The 17,726-nt window shown below is 36.3% G+C and overlaps 1 protein-coding gene across 6 annotated transcripts in view; it reads left to right on the top strand.

Moving 5' to 3' along the window:
* The window catches only part of LOC150102890 (cilia- and flagella-associated protein 52), a 640,784-nt gene that overhangs the window by 345,724 nt on the left and 277,334 nt on the right, over positions 1–17,726 (top strand). For all 6 annotated transcript variants that reach the window (XM_090397376.1, XM_090397375.1, XM_090397374.1 and 3 more), the window contains exon 8: positions 6,013–6,196. In XM_090397376.1, coding sequence (XP_090253502.1) covers positions 6,013–6,196 — 184 coding nt within the window. The remainder of the gene's footprint in view (positions 1–6,012; positions 6,197–17,726) is intronic.

Below are 17,726 nucleotides of genomic sequence, written 5' to 3'. Positions count from 1 at the left end.
CTCTGATGCAACAAGGTCAATTATGGTAATCTCTAACTCACTAAATTCTTGCCATTGCCTACATTTTGCACACATATGTACTCCCCCACCTCTCTCACCCGCCATATACCCAACTGCCGGGATGCACACGTGCGCTGCATGCCACAAAATCCTATAGCATGTTACTCAAAATATAGTCCTTAAATGGGGGAAGACTTGTTGACACACCATTTGTAATTGGAGCTGCGGCTGTCACCATCAATCAAATAGTGTCAAGGAACTACTACAATTAAACGCTAAATACTAAACACTCTACTGTAAGCTAATTTACTTGTGCAATACTATAAGTATAAACTATATTTGCCTATATTAAACAATGAAAACTTATCTTCTTCTTCTCTTCCACCACAGATGCATCTGACTCTGACTTTGCCTTCTTGGTAAGAACCAAAAATAAACAATATAAACAATTACTAAACTCCAAAAGCAGCACCACTCAATTCGCGACAGAAGTCATACTATACACTGATTTATTATTATTATTCAGGCCTCTATGGAGTCAAGAGACTCATCGTGGGAGGTCCTTCCTAGGAAACACAAAGTCTATCATACCACTCGTTGAACTCATTGACCATTCTTGCTCTCTCACCACTCTATCAGGCAATGAATTCCACGTTCCACCAGCCTCCACATAAAGAAACGACTCCTCACCCTCTTGTTCACAGCTTCCTTTCGTAACTTCCAAGGATGACCCCCTTCTCATTGCTCCTTCCCACTGCTCCACCAAGTGTCCACCAACTGCTTCTCAACAAAAAAAAATTAAAACATTAAAAACACTTTATTTAGCACAGCTTAAATTTACCATCATGTTCTTCAGCGATTCTAGCTCCCTCCATGTTGAAACATAGTGATGAATAGTTGTTTCCTAAACAGAAATCCAGTAGACACTTTTGTCTTGTTCTCTAAATTTTGCCAAAACATGCCTGGGATGGATTAATTTTCTATCTTGGTGCTTTGATTTCCAACAAGCACAATCCTTTCCATTTTTGTTTTGTCACCTGCTTTCTCTAATGACTCAAAAAATTCCTTAACTTCTTTAAGAAATTTGTGTCTATAGTGTCCTCCCTTTCTTTTTGACCATAGGCACAATAAATTTAATTTCCAAGCTCCATATTGAAATTTATTACATGCTGCCAATCAAAAAATGTATCTTCGTGTTTGATGTTGAATGCTCCTTCCTTTCCCTGATCACTGTTGACTGAATGTAACCTCTTGTGTAACTGTGAACTATATTTATAAACAATTACTGTGGTCATTATTATTCTATTATATGAATTTCACATTATGCAAATTATAAAGATATTAAGAGTGAAAAGTGTAACATAAGAAATTCTAGCACTGTTGCCTAAATGTTATAAAATATATGTCATTCTCTGAGAGGTAATGAAAAGTGAAAGTAAAGTGATGTACCGAATTGTACACATGGTTAGTACAGAATTGCAAAGCTTCATTGTTGCTATTGATTTTTTTAATTCGAATTATTATTGCGAAAAGTGAAATGAATGGATTTAGCATTGCCTATTGTATGTTAACAAAAAAGTAATTCTTAATATGAATTGTGAATAAAAATAAATTGTAAAATTAAAACGTAAATGACAAAATGCAAAAATAGCTGTTTAACTGTAGGCATAGGTTTCTGTCGTTTAGCAGTTCAAAAGAAAGATTTCAGTATTGTGATCACATGTTTATTAAGATAAATAAAGATAAACAAACCCGACAAATTTCTTATGTCATTTGACTTGCATATTCGGGGGTTAAAGGTAACTAAAAGTTTAAACACAAGAAATGAGAAATTACTCAAAATACCATTAAATGTTGTAATGGCAGGCTGACTGTTCATCAGATTAAAAAATCCAAATGCACAATCAATACATACGTTAATGCATGCTATGTTTGAACAATGCTGGATTTGTTACATTCTGTTGTTCATGTTCACTCTGTCTGAGGTCTGACTTAGGTATATTTTTTATGAATGCTGACTAAACTTGGTGTAGAATTAGGCCCAGGTTTTTGTTGCATTGCATTGGGATTCTAAGCATATTTGCAACTTCCTTAAATTTCCTTGTGAAACAGTGTTTCTCAATATAAGACATGTTTGTTTTATGCCAAAGTACATTATGCCCAGTGGAAGTTGTGTGGGAAGCTAGGCCTGATTTGTGTTCTCTCCTTTTTTACACGTCTTTTTGGTGTTCGTTCATACGAATTTCCCCTGATCTTTCCATCTGGCCTACGTAACAGATAGGCAGATCAAGGGAAAAACAGCTAAGCAGTTTTAGCTGTTTAACTGTTTTAATGTAAAACTATAACTGTAAATTGCTTTTGTTAGGATTACTATTAATTTTAAAATTAATTATAGTATTAGATTGTCCTAATCATAATAATTTTAATAACATGTAACAAAATGTACCCTACACTCATGTAATTTCTTTGAAAGTTAAACTAATGAATAGGAGGGGTGATATGATAGAGACCTACAAGTTGGTAAAGGGTTATTATAGGATCAATGTTCGAGAAGTCTTACAGAAAACGGTGGGAGATAAGGGGAGAACCACAGCTCATCTCTAAGGAGGGTGTGAACAGGGGGATAAGAAGCAGGTTTTTGTATACAGAGTTGTGAATGATTGAAATGCCTTGCCTGAGAGTCTGCTGTCTGCAGAGAATTTGAGTGTTTTTAAGGCATGGTATGATGAGCTGTATGTGTGACAAAAGGACCTCCTAGATGAGTCTTTGACTCCGTGGGGTCTTGGGATAATAATAATAATAAACTGTGTTAAAAATTATTATTATATTTAATTATTAACATCTGACCTTCATGGAGCCTTAAACACACTCACATTCACACACTCAGGCAATGCATTCCACTCACCAACCACTCTCCATGCAAAGAGCTTACTCTTCGTTCCTCTGTCACACTCCCCTTATACAGTTTCCAGCGATGGCCTCTTGTTCCCCCCCCCCAACTATTCTATGAAAAATCTATTCCATGTCAACCTGATAACAACCCCTGACTAGCCTTAAAAGTCTCATCCCTCCCCTTCCTTCTATTCACGAGGCTTTGCAACTTACATTCTCTTAATCTGTCCTCATATTCGATAGATCACTACCCACCTTTGTGATCTTCTCTGGACCCTTTCCAACATATCCTTGTCACCATGAAAATCCAGCAACCAAATCTGTGCATCATAATCCATATGAAGCCTAATCAAGACCTTATACAATGGCATCATAACCTCTCTATTTCTGCAAGTGAGGGTCCTTCCTTTCTCATAAAAAAATGTCTTAATAGGTCACTCCATGGTCACTAACCAGCTGGAGAAATATATGACACCTCATTTATAATATCATCCCCTGATGAGATTATCAACTCCAAGACACTTGATCCTTATATTATTAATATAGGGAAAGATTTAACACAAAAAGTGATGAAAATATCCTGTCGGATTTAAATTAATTGGTATCATGGGCAAAGGCTGATGATTGTCATAATGTTGCAAAATGTACAGTTATGCACTTCAGGTTATAAAGGTTACATATGTGTTGCTTTTCGAACACTTCAGAAATTTCTTTTCTTATTTTCTACGCTAATTTGCATATACATTTACTTCTCACTTCTCTCCACATAACCAGGTCTACAGGTACATCCAACTAAGTAGTTATCCTGTCCACTGCTACCTAACACAATAGTGATTCAAAAATGCTGTTACTATTTGCCTTTTGCATTTCCACTTTGTATAGGCATAACTCCTCTGCTGCCACCAACAGCATTATATGATCTTATTATCATAGGATCCCCCATTAAAAATCATTTGCTTTACCCACTCCTCTCATGTAGTCATGGCTGTACTTGCACTTTTTCTGAGGGAGGTGGGGGGGGGGGCAAGGTGCTAGAATGCTCCAGGCTCCTCCCTCATTGTTTGGGGCCCTTAAATTGGCCCAAATTTTGGGGACTCCCAGCTAGAGCCTTGTGTGCTGTGCAAAAGTACGGCTCTGCATGTAGTGTGGCCCACTCATCATCGTGACTGTAAGATACCAATTTCTTATTTCCATACCCTCCACTCTGTGTACAACTTCCACAGATGCATTTTTCTGTTTTTTTGTTGAACTCCTATAATTGCTTATGTCGATGTTGCCAGTAATATGAGTAAAGATAGGTTTGTATGCATATATGTCTCAAGGTTATTTCACCCATGATGTGAATAATTTTATAGTGCATGTGTCTGTGTGCTCCAATTAATATATCAGGAGTGGTTGCTAAAGTTTTGAAAAATAGGCTAAAGGTATAATCCAAAAGTGGGTGAATAAAAAGGATGAAGTAGCATATAAGGTAGTACATAAAGGTGACTCTGAGACAGAAGTGGCAAACTACAGATTAATTAATATATCAGAAGTGGTTGTTAATATATTGGAAAAGTTGGTTGAAGGTAAAAATCCAACAGTGGGTGGATAAGGATATGATACTCAATGGTGTGCAACATGACTTTGTAAAGGTTAGGTCCTGCCTTAGTAATTTATTCACATTTTGTAATAAATAACAATGGAATTGAATAAGGAAATGACTACCCCATGATACTGCTAGACTTTGCAGAGGCATTTGAGAAAATACCCCATTGAAAACTATTACAAAAGTAGTAGTTGATGGGAATGGATTTGAAGCTTAGTTTCAACGAGGGGTGGAGGGGGGCTGACAGGCAGATACCTGATAGTAGTATATAGTGAAGTAGAATGTAAGAGAACTGAAGGTGACTAGCGAGTACCTCAAAGTTCTGTACTAGGGCCACTACTCCTCTTTAATTTGCATATCAGTGATATAGAGAAATATTTAAGAGGAGATATTCAGTTGTTTTCTGATGATGCAAAACTGGGGAGGGTCGTAGTTTGTAAAGGTAATGCAGATATCCTGCAGGATTTAAACAAATTGGTATTATGGGCAAAGGCTAATGATTGTCGATTTAATGTTGTAAAATGTGCAGTTATGCACTTCAGGTTGAAAAGGTTACAATACAGTGTGTTACAAATTTTTCTTTACAGGTTACATGGTGAACAGCATTCATTGTGGAGAATTTATGGAGACAAAAACACACATGTTGAGCTTTACTTACAACTAAGAAAATAATACTGTGTTTTGACCTCTATATCAAGGTCATCATGAGGAAAACATATGTGAACAAGACACAAGCTACATGACACTACATAAAGTAAGTTTCTTCTGGTTTCTGGTGAAGAAACATCCTTCACCAGAAGAGGTCAGGACATTGTAAACTAGCCTGACCTCTGATATAATGGTGGAGAGAGAGTTGAAGTTCAAAGGGCATATTGCAGAAGTTGTTGAAAAACTGAAAGGATTACTTGAATGTTTGAAAACATGCTAACAAGTAAAAATAGGGAGGTTATTATCACTGTTTCTTAGGCTATGATTTGGCCATATCATGACTACTGCACACCGATTTGGTCACATTGGTTTCTTGGAGAACAGGAGATGGTAGAGAGGATTCATAGATGACTAACTAAGCTAGTGACAGGTTTGTGGAATGCTCTCTATGAGGATAGGTTGAAGTTGTGTGGGATACAAAGATTAGTCGATCAGCAGAAAAGAGGGGACATGAAAAACTTATCAGATATTAATGGGATTTTATAAAATTGATGCAAATGAAAATTTTCAATATATGACAGTCAGAGAACTAGGGGTCATCCATGGAAGTTGTGTTAGAGTGTGGTTAGTAAGGGTCTTCAGGCTAGATTTTTTTTGCAGGAAGAGTGATGAATGAGTGGAATGGATTGCCAGAATTAGTTGTGAGTTCTCTGACATTGAATGAGTATAAAGGAAGGTATGATAGGTTTGGGTCTTTCATGATGAGTCTCTGAACACCATGGAGATAATGTATAATGATAATAATATATTTTGTGTGTGTGTGTGTATGTATATATATATAAAATTTGAAATGTTAATGAAACATTTTGTGTTTTTGTAAACAGGCATAACTTCTTTACTTCTTCTGAAAACTGGTGATATCCTTATTGGAGCAGGAGATGGAACAGTATGCCGTGCAGTAGAGAAACCCATACAGACAGGAACATCTTTGTACAAAATAGTAACAAATGTTGCTCCTTCACCAAAAACTTCAAAATTAAAAACTGAATATAAACTAGAAGAAAAACAGTGAGTTTTAGTTAGTAATGCCTAATTAATCAACATACAGATAAAGCAGCAATCATTATGTAAGACAGCAAACACTTCCTTAACTACTTCTTTGTTATTGGTCGCTCTAGCAAAACTTTCCAGGACAGTTTTATTCTTACCCCTTATCCATGGTACTAGGCAGCCACCATTACATGTTGTCTTTATGGATTTTTGTAGTAGTGTCAAGTTAAACATGGTTTTTGAAAATGAGTGAGAAAAGACAAAAAAAAAAGTATTGTTTGCAGATAATAAATAAAACTTGTTCTAAATGCCAATGATTTTTTTTACTTATTGTTCGTTATTTATTTGTTTTGTTTTTTTCACATGAAGAATGTAATTATCACCTCCTTTATGAAGTGGAACAATTTTGCCATCTTTCCATTCCTTTGGGACCTGGGCTAATCTCATATTAAATCTCATATCATAAGACTCATATTAAAGCTGTTGTTAACTCAATGGAACATTTCCTTAAGACACACAGTGATATATCATCAAGTCCTATGGCCTTGTTGACATCAAGTTACTTATTTCATCGATGGTTCCTCCCCAACTGCCACTGTTCTCAAGTTCCGCATTATTATAATCACAAGGATAGAATACTTGAATGATCTGCTCATTAAACATCTCCTTCAGTGTTCATCATTCTCTCATTATCGCTGACTAACATCATCCTCCCATAATCATTCCACATATCGAAAAAACTCCCTAGGATTTCTTTTAGCATCATTTGGTAACTGCTGCTCATACTGCAATTTTCTACCCTTATTAAGTAAGTCACCTTCCTTGCCTGCTCTTTGTTCTCATGTAACTGCTTATCTCCACTCACATTATATGCTGCCTCCACAATGCCTTTTTCTTTTGGATTGCACGCTTCACCTCTTCAGTCATCCATTTTACACTTACATTATTTAATCTCCTGACCTTTGGAATACACTCAGTCATTGCCTCTGCCAGATACTTCCTGAGTAGAGACCAAACAACATTGATTTCCTTCCCATGCAATTCATCACTCCATGATATTGCTGCAAGCCACTTCCTGTGGAACTATAAGCTGCCTTATAGTTCCACATATAACCCTTTCTCACAAAAAACCTGATATGGCTGGCTACCACTCATTTGATCACTTCGTGGTCATTTTCACCAACTGGAGGAAGATGTGGCACTTCATTTACAACAATATCTTCTGATAATATAATCAAATACAAAACTCTCAATCCATGTGTAGCCTCTGTTACTTATTGCTTGAAGTAGTTATTCCTTAAAAACTCAAATTCATTCTCTTTTTGGTTCCTGATAGCGTCACTTTATTCCAGTCTATAGTACCATAATTGAAATCGTCCATAATGATCACCCTTTTCTTATTAGCCAGACCAATTTTTCTAAACATTTCCTTCTCACCGCCTTCTATATTACCAGGTCTAGAGCAACACCCTACTTAACATTTCATCCTGTCCACCTCCACACTATACTGCTTGAAAACCACTGTCAGTATTTTCTCATTGCATCTCCACCCTAGATGGGCACAATTCTGCTGCCATCATCAATAACACCCCTCCTCCTTCCTTTTTGCTTTGTCTGTCTTTCCAAAAGAATACATATTCCCCTCCCCCAATTTCTTATCCTGTCAGAATGTCATCCTCGATCAACCATGTCTTACTTATACCAATAACTTTTGGGCAAATGAACTCTATCAATGCTACAGTTTCATTCCCCTTGTTTCAAATAGTTCTAGCATTTGTAAACATACATGCTGGCTCATTTCTGTTTCTGTAACAAATCCCGCTGACCTCACTTCTCGGAACTTTTCTACACTCTCCCCTGTCCATTCCTGTCTATCATCACTGATATTATATCATCCCCCCCCCCAGACCTAAATGTCACCCTCACATCCTTGATTGTCTTAATCTTTTCTTGCTCATGCACACATCTACTCCTGAAACCATCATCTACACTTTTTTACGCAATGTCCCCCCCCCCATCCACCCTGACTTTCACCATTTCCTTGTCCACTTTGTGTTCCCTCTCTTTTATTCTCTTCACTCTCACCACTCACCTCTCCATTCACAAACTTGCCTACCTTACTCTCTTGCTCTTCCACAACATCTCTTACCTCCTCAGATCTTACATTCACTTCTGTCATTCTCTCTTGCAACAACAGTTTCTCTAGCAGACTCACACCAAATCCATTCCAATGTAGCCCGTCTCTTGTATCTAGCTCTGTCTGCCCCTTTAACTCATCCCACACATTCACAACATGAACTCCTTTCTTGAGCAGACACACAACTCTGCTAGCATATTAATAATCTTTGCTTGCCTTCTGAACTCATCATTATCATCATGACTAGGCAACATACTGACAACCTTACCTACCACACTGTTATCTTTCACTCTCTTCTTAACAGTTCTTAACAGCCTCATGACATTCCTCCATACATTCTTCTTGTTACTAGCCAAATCATCTGTGACAACTACCACTACCAACTGTTTTGCTCATGTACTCTGCTTATCCAGTGCTTCAGCCATCCAGCTCATTCTATCTCGTGGAAAACAGACCTTGTGCATCTTTTCGCTCAGCATACCTCTTATCATCGAATCTCTGTATGTTGCCATTCTCAAATCATCCGATACTTCTTTAAAATCTTTCGTCCCATTCTTCCTCATTAGTTTTAATTTTAGATAATTTTTGTAAATCCTTTGTATTGAGAAAAAAGTTATAATCATCACTTAATTAGCATTGTATTAAATGTTTTTGCTAGAGCCAGTGAAAGAAAATCATAATACATTTGTACAGTCATACTTCGATTAATGAAGAGTGCATTCCACGAAATTAAATAGTTAAGCGAAACTTCGTTCTTAGAGGTAAAAATACTATGGCCATAATAGGGATACATTCATATGTAAAGAAAATTAAAGACTTTTTTTTGAAAAAAGAAAAGCTTTATTAAATAAAAAGTGAGTATTACATACCTAACAAAGATAAAATCACGACATTTTAAAATATAAATCTAAAGTTGATTTTTTCTGTTTTTTTGTTGTGACATATCATCTATCCACAAACTTAACATTTTCTCCATTTTTTCTAAAATTGGACTCCTTAAGCTAGTTAATTTACTGCTGTAACATCTGTACAATTCTGAGCAGACTTTTTATTTTTTCTGATTAACTAAGTATAGTTGTTAAAGTTGACTGCACTAATCCTAAAGAATGTGCCAAATCGGATTTTCTTTCACCCCCTTTCAACACATTGTATGATATGTAATTTAGTTTCTAAAGAAATTGCTTTTCATTTCCTTGATTCTGACATTTTAACTAAATATTATTATTTACAAAATCTACTATAATGCTATCAGAGAACATACGTCATTTATTTCAGTGCAATAAATGAAACACGCCCACTGAAGTGTAAGCAACGACTAAATTACACAGATGATGCGGGAAACTGTTAAAACAGACACACCCACAGCTTGGGAGTACATGACGAGTCACCGTCGTTCGCCAATCGGATGATTGCCGGGTGTTGACCTTAAAATTTTAATATTTTTACATAAAATGGGGCTTGAAATTGCGGACTTCGTTGTATAGAGGCTTCGTTATATAACGTTAACCGAGGAATGACTATATATCTCTGATTTTCGTTTTACTGCACTATACCTATTTGCATCCATACCAGAAATATATACATTATGCAACACATTATGAATCCCATCCAGGTAATATTGTACACTTCTGATGCTTAAGTACCTTGGATGAGCTATAATTAGGAAATCCTCCTCTTCCACACAAAAATAAAAAATTTTTGCAATCCACTACATGCCTCTGATGAACGAAGTTGTGGTCTCTCATAGCATAGTGCTTTGGAAATGGGCGATTTTCACTTTTTGGTTGCCAGTAATGTGTTGGAGGATGGAGAGAATATTAAAGACCTATGTATAGATTTAGCCTTGGGTGGTTTAGAGGATGGAGATGGTTTGTCTAATGGTCATGATTATGTGTGTGAATGGCATCAGAATGTATGGAGAGAACTGCTGAGAAATGAGATGGAAGGAATGAAGACTGAATTGAGGAAGGTGAATGAAGATGTTAGGAGGAGAGGTTGGCTAATGCAAGAACGAGAATAGATGTAAGCAAATGGCATCAAGAGAAAGGGAGAGAGGAAAGCAAGAGAATGAGAGAGACAGTGGAAGAGAGGAAGTTACAGAAATATGAGAGAGTGTAGAAGCAAGGGATAGAGAGGTGAGAGGTAGAGACAGAGAGGGAGAGACATCGGAAGCCGTAAGAGTCGGGGATGCCAGTGAGAGAATGAATGAATGAATCTGTTCAGAGCTCATATATGGAGATTTGATGTTTCAGATGTGTGCAAAGTAGAGTGCCTGAGGAGTGGTTGCCTGGTGGAACAATAATGCATCAATGGCGGTGAAAGTGTGGAGATGATAGTAATGATCAGGACGAATGACCTGATAGGCAGTGTGAATCGTGAAGCACAAGAATTGATTTTGATGTTAGATATAATGCATCTAGAAATATGTCCAAGGAAAGATAGTGAGCATGTTGAACTGGTATGATAATGTAGAGATGATGAATGAGATGATAGCAGAAATATGCACAAAAGGAGTCTGGAATATGTGGATGAGTGAAGTATGTTTGAGGATAGACGGGAGCTGTGTATTCAAGAAAAGAGATAGCATTTGAATGCAGAAGGGTACAGGCATTTGGATAGACTGTTGTTTTCTGGATAAGTGAGTGTGTCTGGACAGGGAAACTAGAATTGCACAGGTTGAATGCTTCAGGCCTCATGTGGGGAATAGTGGCTTGAGAAATGAGAGAGTATACACTATGTTACCAAGCCAGGTAGAGTGAGGAGAGTAATAATGGCTACAAGAATACTGGCAATACACTGGTTTTTCTGTATACAAATGCTATAAAGTTTATGGCATTGATTAACTCATTCTCTTCAAATGTTGTTGGTATCAGAGAAACTTGGTTAACTGAGGAGGATGTTCTAACAGGGATAGAAATCGAAGAGTATAACATATTTTAGCTGGATAGGGAAGGTCAACTTGGTGGTAGAGTGTTACTTATGATAAGAGATGAATTATGTACTCTCAGGATAGAGAATCTCAGTAGAAATAACACTAATGGCTTTGAGATGGTTATAGGATAAGATGTTTAGTAGGATGTTGATACAGACTAGGGAATATAGATAGTAATGAGCAGAAAATGTTTAGGTCAGTTAGTTTGGCATAGTCATTATGGGGACTTCAACTACAGTGATATAAACTGGGTAGAGGAGACAACAACAACAACATAAGGGAGTTGTATTTTTGGGTTTCTTCAGGGACAAATATCTTAGGCAGCTTGTGGTGGAGGGAACACAAGGATCAAGAGTTTTAGATTTGATCATAGCATTAGAAGATCTCATGGTAACTGAGATGACATACTTGCCCCCTGTTGGTGAGAGTGACCACGAGTCCTGACTTGGAGGATGAATAGACATGGGGAGATATCAAAACAGAAGGTGGTTATGTGGAATTATAAGGCAGGTGACTATCATAGAAACAAGCTTGCAACAGTGCAATGGATGAAAGAATTTAAAGGAAGACAGGTTGTAAGTGTGTGGGAGATACTTAAGAAAAACTTGACAGCAGTGGCAGATTATATACCTCGAGTGAAGAAGATAAAGCAATTTAGCATCAAATAGATGAAAAAAGGAATAAAATGGGAATTGCAGAAGAAAAGGAGAGTATGTAAGATATATAAAGAGAGAGGTGGAGAACAGTGGGATGAGGAACATAAGGCTGAGGTTAGGAAAGTGACTAGTATTGTATAATAAATTTAGTTTAATCCTTTATCCAAGTTTAAGCAAACAAAGTTTGGGCCTGAAAATATCTTCAGGACTGAGGTAAGGTGGTGCAACACCAGGAAACCCCGAGCAAAGGTGGATCAAGATCTTATCACTCCTTGTCTCAGTATCTCCCATAATGCAAAGCACATCTCCTTGCGGACATGTATACTGCTATGCATTAAGGGAAGGGCCACTACCCAGACCGGTTTCGACCTTTATTGAGGTCTCGTCAGTGGGAGGCAGACCCAAACGTGGAGATACTAAGGCAGAAGCAATAGGAGAGGTCATATTTACCTATACAAGTTGCCAACAGGTGTACCACCTTATTATTGAATTACTCTGGATTTAGTGAAAGATGTTGGAAGTTTATTTTGCACTTGGTTAGACTATAAAAAATTTAGTTTATTATAGTTATCCTGTCCGCCTTTAGTCTCCTTGTTTGACTGTTTGTCTTGCACACCTCTTCTCTCATTTTCTACACTCGTTCTATCCACTTCTTTATTCATAAGCACCACTTCAATCTCTCCTTCCTTACTTTCTTGCTCTTTCTCATTGCTTTTTACTTGCTAAGATTCATTCCCTGCACTTATTACTCTTCCTTCCAGCAGAAGTCTCTCCAAATGACATTCCACCAAAACCATTCAAATGCAGTCTATCATTCATATATACAGTTCAATTCTTCCTTCAAACTCATTCCGCACATTAACAAACTGCACTCTTTCTCTTTGCAAATTTCTGCTAACACATTCATATTTGTTACTCTACACATCATCTCTTCACTGTCATACCTGGGCAACACACTGCCATCTTTCCTGTCATGCTATTATGATTTATTCTTCTCAATAACTTCCTGATATCCAATCCTATATTTTCTTTATTACCAGCCAAGTCATCTGTCTCTATTACTACTACCAATTCCTTTGCTCACTTAGTTCTCATATCCAACATCTCAATCACGTTATTCATTTTACCTCCAGGAAAGCAAACCTGTGCATCTACTTGTCTACTACACCTCCAATAATCGAGTTGCCATACAAAGCCCAACCTTTTGTTACCATTTTCATATCAACATCATTTGTTTTTGTCTCACTCTTCCATACACAATTACAATTCTTTTCATTTCACTCTGCATCTGCCTGATATTCACCAACTGAGCTTTTAAATCTTGCATCCTTTTTTGGAAATCAACATTCAAATTGAATGACCATGGTCCCAAAACTGACTCCTGTGGTACACCACTAGTGACCTTCCTCTTTTGGGATATTGCATCCCCATGTAAAACTTTCTGATACCTATCTGACAGCCAGACACTGATCTAATTCAATAGTCTGTTATCCAATCCCATCTGTTTCAATTTATTTAATAGCTTGTTGTGTGGCAGTCTATCAAAAGCTTTTACAAAATCCAAGTACACCACTTTATATGCATCTCCCGTGTCCATAGTATTTGTCACTTTGTTATAGTACATAAGTAGGGCCGGCTTAGCATGGTAAGCATGCAGTGATGCACGTTGTGGGTGCCTTCTTCAAGGGGTGCTGAAGTGAGTAGAAAAAATAAAATAATAACACATTTAATATTAGCATTTATTAAATGTGGATATGCACTAAATATATTGTAATAACTGTGGCTTTTAATAACATTTAGCAAAAACTGCAAGTTGTTTTTCACTTTTTGTAGTATAGAGCTGGCAGAAGCACTACACAAGTCGGGCACTGTTATATCTCCTTCTTCTTCTTCTCTTTGTCTTCTGTGTGGCGTCACTTTCTTGTTAATTTTCTATCTTAAATCCTTGTCTTAAATTAAGCTTCCACACATCAAAGATATGTCATATCAAAATTCTAATTTTTTAGCTAAACAATAAGGAACATTCTAATTATCAAAGTACTCTAATCTTACATCTCTAGGTTAAATAAGTACACATTCATCATAAAACACTAGTTCAAATTCTAAATAAAACTTGCTAACAAAGATCAATTCACATTCAACTAAGCGTTGCATGCTCTCATGCTTTCAGACTACTAGATCAATATGACTAACACGTATATTCAAAGCTAATCAAGATCAATACTAAAAAACAGGTAAAGCAAGGCAGTGGTAATCAAACAGGCAAGTTATTTATACACTCTCATGATTCATCTAAATCACAAACATAGTTCCCGATATCAAATTAAATTAGTGCTACTAATGACCCATACACATTAACTAGGGTTTAGACAATTTAAGAATGTAGACTACCAGTCCAATTCAGTCAACTTAACACATGAAACTGTCTCTAAATTCTCACTATCTTCTTTTCTAATCTCTGTCCATTTTTTTTTACACTCATCACTAATAGATAATACAAAAAATGAAGATTTTGTACGTTACCACCTTGTTAGATGATTTCTCGATCCTTCCGTTTGTTCTTTGTTATGGATTGTCCCTCTGTATGGTGATCTGCTGCCACGTGGGGGGTCACATGCTCGCCCCATTTTTTTCCTTTGTTTCCTCTGGGCTTACGAACTTTTCGCGACGCTGCTTTTAACACAAATTATCTTCAAAGGGAATCCTTTGCTGTCTTCTCATCGGTTAGAACCAGACCGATGGCCAAAACTCGAAACAATGTCGTCATCTCGTGCTCAACTTCCTCGATTCGCGCCACTCAGCAACTAGAAACACGTTGCCACCATGCCATCTTATCGGATATCAGCCATGCTGACCCACCTCGGAACTACGAGCAATAAGCTCGCTGCCGTGCTGCCGTCTTATCAGATATCAGCCGTGCTGACCCGCTTCGGAATTACGAACCATAAACTTGCTGCTGCTATGCTGTCTTATCAGATATCAGCTGTGCTGACCCGCTTCAGAACTACAAACAATAAACTCGCTGCTGCCCTGCCATCTTATCAGATATCAGCCGTGCGCTGACCCGCTTTGGAACTATGAGCCTGTAACCCTTCCACGAATGCATACTCATCGTTCGTTACGTCATCTTTGGTGGTCACACAGCAACCTTTGTACTTTCGTTCGCACGACAGTATGTGATTTTATATATGGCATAGTTTAATATTTGTGCTTTTGAAAGTTTAAGATTTCCATCTATTTTAGACAATACTTTAAAGATAGTACAATCTAATACTTATTTCCTTCTTCAATTTCATTTTAATTTAGGATTCAATTTCTTCCTTTATATTTTAATTCCCTTCTTAAGCAAAGTTAACATTTGCATTTTTTACATATTATGTCTGTTTTTGCCAGGAATACAAGTGTGCTTTTGCTTGATATAGTTGTTCTTGTTAAATCTTGAATGGGGCAGTTCTATTCTCGATAGAACCATCATTTAAGATCTAACAGGCGCTCACCTGGGTCGTCGTGGTACTGAGGGCACCTTACACTAACGACTTTTTTTACTTCTTTTAACTGCTTTTTTTACATGCAACATGCATTATATTTAGACATAGTACACGCAGCATTTTTTCACATTTCAGTGTAGCCATTGCGAGAATCTGTGCCCAGTTTAACCTCTATTATGATGTGACATTTGGGCGTTTATTGTGAAACAGACCTCACACATTATTTGTAAAGCTAAGATTTTGTAATTGCTGCAAAACTATCTTCCATTATTAGAATCACATAATTTTCTCAACATACATTTGCTTATATAGTTCTGTGTATATTAATGTTTGCTATAACCTGAATTTAAGTCCAAATAACTAACCGTAACCCTTATATATATATCCCTCTGGAATTTTTTGTCTTACCAAATTTTTTGTTTAATAGATTTTTTATTTCAGAATGAATTTGGGTATAATGGAGACAAAAAAAATTATCCTAGGCTAGAAATAAAAAAAGAAAAAAACTTGAAAAAGAGAAGCAGCAAGGGCAGCTAACTAAATTTCTCAAAATGTCTGAAGATACGAAAATAGCATATGAAGATAACAAACAACAAGATGAAAATGAACAAGTGAAGCAACATTCCATATTCTGTGGAACTTTCTACGCAGCTATCAAAGATGACATCCGATTTTCAAATATATTAATACTTGGCCTGCAATGATTAATGGTATTTGAAAATTTCTCATAAAACAAGGACCAAAACGAAGTAAAAATTATTTTTATTTAAGTGATGATTGTGGTTTTTTGTGTTCACTTATAATCTGGTATGAAATTTTGTGCAGGATTAATGTAGTGATTAAAATGCTTCAAAATCCAAACACAAATTTTAGTGAATCTATAAATGCATTAAATAATGTAATCGACTTTACTAAAGAAGTTAGATCAGATGAAAATTTTAGTGTGATACTTGAATTGGCAAAGGAGTTAGCATTAGATTTAGAAATTTCTCCTGAGTTTAAGCAGTACATTACACAGATATGAAAGAGATAGTTCTGTTATGAATGTTCAGATGAAGTGCCAGTTGATCTGCAATATAACTTTAAAGTTAATTTTTTTTCCAGTTGTGTACTCTATTATTAATTCTTTGACTGAAAGGATTGACAAGTCACTTGACAAATCTCTTGATAAGTCACTTTAACATTTTTTCAGTTTTTATCCAGTTTCATAGAAATTTTTAATATGGATGAGGACACTTTAAGAAGACACTGATGATTTACAAGTTACGCTGACTGATGGTGAAGAGAAGGATATTTGTGCCAACGAATTATATAATGAAATACAAATTCTAAAGGACATCATACAGGAGTGACAGCCTAGACCCACTAAAAATATTGCAATATATAAACGCAAATGATTTAGAAAGCGTCTTTATTAATTTAACAATTTCTCTTTCAATATTTTTAAATACTTCCTGTTTCAGTAGCAAGTGGCAAATAATCATTTCTAAGACTGAAACTAATTAAAACATGTCTAAGATCTAGTATTTCACAGGAAAGACTGGTTAGACTGTCAATGATCGCAACAGCAGGTGATTATTGTGAGAAACTAGAAACAAGTTAAATTTTGGATGAATTTGCTTCCCTAAAATCAAGAAAAGTAAACTTTTAAATCATTTAATTTTTTCATAGTTTTCTTTTTCTATTAAAAATTAAATGTTTCTTGTCATTGTGCAATTTTTCTAGTTTGTACATCGCTAGTTATAATAGCTGATAGTCAATAATCAGCAACTTATGTATCTGAAATTCTTGTCTATGTGCATTTTTGTATGTTTTGCAAATTTTGCTGTGTGGTTAATATATGTATTTTTAAAATTACACAGTTTCACATAAAAATATGTGTGTTTTGATTTTTTACGTTTAAAGATTAACTACATTTAAAAAAAAGTAAGGGGTGGTCAACTTAAAATTGCATTGGGGTGCCAGGAATCCCTAATCCCAGGAATCACTGTACATAAGTAAGTATATAAACAGAATATATAAACTTTAGGCCAATGCTGAAACCCACAGAGAATACTGCAGTTATCAACCCATTTCTGTATCCTACTTCTCACCAATCTTTCTGATACTTTCACCACAACTCCAGATATACAGATTGGCCTATACTTTGAAGCCATAGCCTTATGTTTATCAACACCTTTATGCAGTGGAACCTGTGCTGTTGTAAGACTATTGTTAAATAGGCATGGCAATGCTACTGCTAATTCCATGGAACACTCCCTTAAGACATGTGGTGATGTCATCAAATACTATCACCTTATTGACATCAAAGTTATTTCCTCAAATACCTCCTGTT

The sequence above is a fragment of the Typopeltis vanoorti genome, chromosome 9, assembly GCF_054136105.1.
Source record: "Typopeltis vanoorti isolate ZY-2024b chromosome 9, IOZ_Tvanoo_1.0, whole genome shotgun sequence".
Lineage (NCBI taxonomy): Eukaryota > Metazoa > Arthropoda > Arachnida > Uropygi > Thelyphonidae > Typopeltis > Typopeltis vanoorti.
The sequence above is the reverse complement of the archived record's forward strand: the minus strand, read 5'-3'. Positions and strand labels throughout refer to the sequence as shown.